Source organism: Merops nubicus, unplaced genomic scaffold, assembly GCF_000691845.1.
Source record: "Merops nubicus isolate BGI_N331 unplaced genomic scaffold, ASM69184v1 scaffold11202, whole genome shotgun sequence".
NCBI lineage: Eukaryota > Metazoa > Chordata > Aves > Coraciiformes > Meropidae > Merops > Merops nubicus.
Genome location: NW_008595716.1, coordinates 1 through 4237, shown reverse-complemented (window position 1 = coordinate 4237; position 4237 = coordinate 1). Strand labels below are relative to the sequence as shown.

General features: G+C 43.7%; 1 protein-coding gene across 1 annotated transcript; it reads right to left on the bottom strand.

Annotated features, from left to right (window-relative positions):
- On the bottom strand, nt 1-4170 carry EMC3 (ER membrane protein complex subunit 3). Its single transcript, XM_008936159.1, has 7 exons — nt 4112-4170; nt 3317-3410; nt 2609-2713; nt 1961-2042; nt 1730-1809; nt 1063-1145; nt 1-236 (listed from the first exon to the last, which is right to left on the bottom strand). The coding sequence occupies exons 2-7, from the start codon at nt 3321-3323 to the stop codon at nt 108-110; spliced, it is 486 nt and encodes a 161-aa protein (XP_008934407.1). The 5' UTR covers nt 3324-3410; nt 4112-4170; the 3' UTR covers nt 1-107.
- Nucleotides 4171-4237: the final 67 nt, after the last annotated feature.

Genomic DNA, 4237 nt, shown 5'->3' with positions numbered 1-4237 from the left:
TTTTTTTTTTTTATTCTCAGCCTTGCTAAAATACATTATAGAGTGTTAAGTAACAGATTTATTTTTGAATTACTTTTAGAAGAGGAAATAAAAGCATATTCTCAAATTCAGAAGATGGAGGTCTGAAGTTCTTCCTTAAACATGCCTTCAAAATGGAGGTCCTTTGACATGAGCTCCTCTTCTACATCTTCTAAGGCCCACTGATGATCAGTCAGTTCCAGAGCTTCCCATTCTGTCTGCATTGATAATAAGCAGAGGCAGAGAAAGGAAAGCAGCACAGTATCAGTTATACAAGATCTACACAAAGCAGTGCTTACCTTAAAAACTCCAACAAAAGCCAAACTCTATTAAATCAGGCAATCCTGTCACCTCCCTGAAATCAGTGTTCTCTGCTTAATTAGGTATGACTGTTGGTCAGTACATCATAAAAATTAAAAAAATTAACATTATCTACCTTTTGAAAACCCTCTAACCTTCTGGAGTAGTTAATCTCTTCTAAAATAGCTGTCTCTAGGAACACAGTTCTGTTCTGGGGGGTCAAGTGCTTTGTGGTTGGTTAATTCTTTAACTCAGAAACATTTGACAAGAACAGTTACAGGCCAGAAATTCTGCAGCTGATGACAGACTTCATATGCCTCATTAGACCCTTTGCCAACCACCGAGCTCCCTGGAGCTGCAGAGTTTATTAAGCCAGGTCCTCATGGCAGCCCACAACCCAAGAATGGAATTTCATCCCAAGTTGTGCATGATCTCCTCCACTACTTGTCTTCTACCACCTATGAGGACAAATCTCTCCTCCTCTTGGTCTGTAAGTGTTGCTTCATTAAATATTATGGAGTAAGCTGTGTAGAGCCTGCAAAATCACGTCATGCAGTACTTCAGGGTGCTAGGGCTCTGCCAAACCCAGGGCAACTTCCATACCTTTCATCCGTTGTCAGCTCTAATTTTAGGAACGGGAATCCAGAGCAATTCCCTTACTTGATCCAGGGAGAGGCTGAGTTACATATAGCCTACAATCCCATAAATTCACAGCAAAAAGGAGTGCAGATGGGAATACTGTACCTTAAATGCTTTGTTAGTGTCTGCTGGCATGGCCATTGCTGCCCCTGTCATCTGTTCCTGCATCACTCTAGACTGATCTGCAGCTGCAACAGAAATGAGAGGCTGATTCTGATTTCTGTTGTTCAAGCAGCATTTCTTGGAGCACAGAGCCACCAGGCTGGTTTCTAGCTATAGACTAGAAAGTTACAGAAACACCTAGAATGCAAGAAGTTCTCACAAGACATCTTGTTCCCACTTGGAACTTCTTGGCTAAATGTACATAAAATATGCAAACTGAGGAAAATAGGGTCTTCTACATTCTCAATACCCCCAGAAGCATTATGTGTAGGATGCAGGATTAAGAAATCTTTTCAGCTTTCCTTAAAATCGATACTTTCTAGAAATAAAGGCAGACCTGAGAGCACAATTTCTGCACATCAGTGTGATAGGAAGGAAAGTGTGGGTCAATTACCATTGAAGTTCATGAGCCATTACCCCAGGGCTGACGCAGAAGATTTGGGTACTTGCTGCAGGTGATGTCAAACCTGGTCAGTGGAGAGTAACCTCACAGAAGCGAGAGGCTTTTGAGAGCTTTTTGTCTGGAAATTTAGAAATGTTTCCCCAGCCTCCTTCAGAAATCATCCCATGGGAGGAGAAGGCAGCTCTTTCACAGAAATGACAGTCTTACCATTATCTTGGCCCAGGATGAGAGTATAAATGCTTCTGAGTCCAAACACATTCAAGAAGTACCAGGAAGCAGAGCTCACCCTGATAAATCAGAACAAGCACAGTTGATTTCAGTTCAAAGCTGGCTTGTGATCTCATTTCAGAAGCATGCACAGACCATTCAAGGGTTATTAACACATTCAAAATTTCCCAAGGGACTATTTGACCTTGCTTGCTGAGGACGCAGGCTTACCAGGACGCATCTAAAGTGAGCAGTTCAATTCCCTGCTGCAACATTGGTTTAAAACGTAGCGTCAGAGGAAACGGGACCTTTGCTGGAGGATAGAAAAGAAAAGCCCAGTTTCACAAAGTCACACTACATAATTGCAGAGCAAATCAGATAACCAAACTATCACAGGTTTCAGTGACTGGGAAGGGGAATGTCTTTTGCTAAGGAAACAGTTACCACATAAAGGGGAAAAAAAAAAACAAACAACAAACCACAGCTGTGACTTTCAGGAAGTATTTTTAATGTGTACACGCTGCCTTACACAGAAACCAACTCCCTGAACAGGTTCAGAGGAAAATCCAATGAAAATCAACTTAAAGGCTAATCAGTTTTAATAAATTTATATATTTTTTCACCACTACAGTTGTTCTGAATATGTGAGCTATCTTCTTTGTGACCATGGCCCCTACTCTGAAAACAATTTTCCCTCCCTTGTTACAGGGCAAGCAAATCAGTGTAGTTCACAGTTGCAGCAGTGCCAGCAGCAAAACCCACCCTGCTTCCCCTCGGCTGCTCTGGAGCACAGAAGTGAAGCTCTGATTCAGCCCAGACCCTCAGGTCATCATCAGAAACACAGTTAGACCCACAGGCTGTGGTATTCTGGGCACTTACTTGTGACAAATCCCGAAAATGTCATGTTGATCCAACCGCCGATTAGGATCATAGGCAGAACATTGGTGACATTCCCTTTCATCATATCTGTTAGCATGGTAGGATCTGCAGGTCAAAGATTTGATGTAAAGTAGCAGCATATCACAATAAAGGGAAACAAGACGTTACTGCATCACATCAAACATTTTAATTGAGAAAATGAAAGACAAAAGTCCCATCCCATATCTATTATTTTCCACTGTTGCAAAATACGTTGGAAAAAGAAATGAGCAGCCCATGTGGCAGTGGCTGCTGCTAGAAGGGTGTTGTGCTCTCTGACCCCAGCTGCTTGGTTTGTTTGAGCCCAACCCTTGCTCCAGATAGCTGAATTTTGCTTGACCACTCTGTGAGCTGATTTACCTAGAAAAGGGACAACAGACTATCCGGCTAGATAAGTTAAATCAGTTTAGAGAAGGTCCTTCAGGAGTGAGAACAGGACTTCCCGTTTTTGGCAACACCAAGACAGTTGTGATCTTGTGAGATACTGTAGGCAGCAAAATGAAGTGGCACAACATTGCTACCAGAGTGATCTCGCTCTGCGCTGCTCCCCGACACCCAGCTGCACGCTCCCTCACATTGGCTGAGCTTTCTGTGCATTGATTCACCTTCCCACCTTGGCAGAAAGATACGTTTTTTCTGCCCAGCTCTATCTATGGTACCTTAACCTACCTGTCATTGGTGAAGGAGGCACTACCTTTCTTTTTGTTTTCTTAAAAAAGCCATCTTCTGGGTTATTAAAAAAGTATTTCCGGGTCAGGAAGGACTGAAAACAAAAATAGGCAATGCCAACACCATGAGAAATGAAAAGAAGCATTATTTCTTGCTCAGACATGCAGACATCTTACAAGGTCTTTCGTAACACATCCTTCTTTCTTGGAGAGGTACATCACTGCCCGTACACTCTAAAGCTCCTCACATCTCTCTTTCGCTGGACCCAGAGCACCAGCTCTCTGGCTTTCTAAAATTCTTAAAATAACTCTAAAAATTCTCTGAAGAGGAATCCACGTTCATTAAAGAGCTTTTAGCACTTTGGGCAAAGTTCTTGCTGGCTCAGTGGATGGTACCAATAAATCTGTCACTTTTATTCCCCCCAGCTGACTCCAGGATTTTACAATGTATGTATCTGGCAGCAACTGAGCCAATATGAGCATCCGATTTTTAGTTCAGCAAGCGTTACAGCTGACATTGTACCACTCCCTTGTTATCCTAAGATCTTTTTAAATCCCCGTGTGTTTACTGGCAGATGCTGAACACGACGGTTAAGAGGCAGACTTCATTTGAGTTTTTTAAAACATCAAGTAGCTGAAGCTAACGTTAACGTCGGGGGAAAAAGGATGTGCAGTTTTCCTGTGTCCTGGTTTCCTGAATTTCGGCTACAGACCGCACTTCTAGGCGCTACTCTGGCCCGGGGGAGATCCAGCCAGGCTCCCTACCATCCCCTCTGTAACGCGGCGAGCTCCGCACCTGTTTTGGAATGTATTTTCCGTTTTCCCGAAGGACTCGGCTCCGGATCAGGACTTGGCTGGAAAAGAGACGCGTGGCGTTAGCGGCGGGATCCGCGGGCCTGCCCGGGCCCCGCGGGCCGGCGGA

What these genes read in the sequence shown, in the direction of transcription:
- EMC3 (XM_008936159.1), bottom strand. An exon ending in CATCCTGGGCCAAGATAATG is followed by an intron (nt 1,146 to 1,729) that starts GTAAGACTGTCA and finishes TTTCTGTTGCAG; the next exon opens with CTGCAGATCAGTCTAGAGTG. An exon ending in ACACTAACAAAGCATTTAAG is followed by an intron (nt 237 to 1,062) that starts GTACAGTATTCC and finishes TTATCAATGCAG; the next exon opens with ACAGAATGGGAAGCTCTGGA.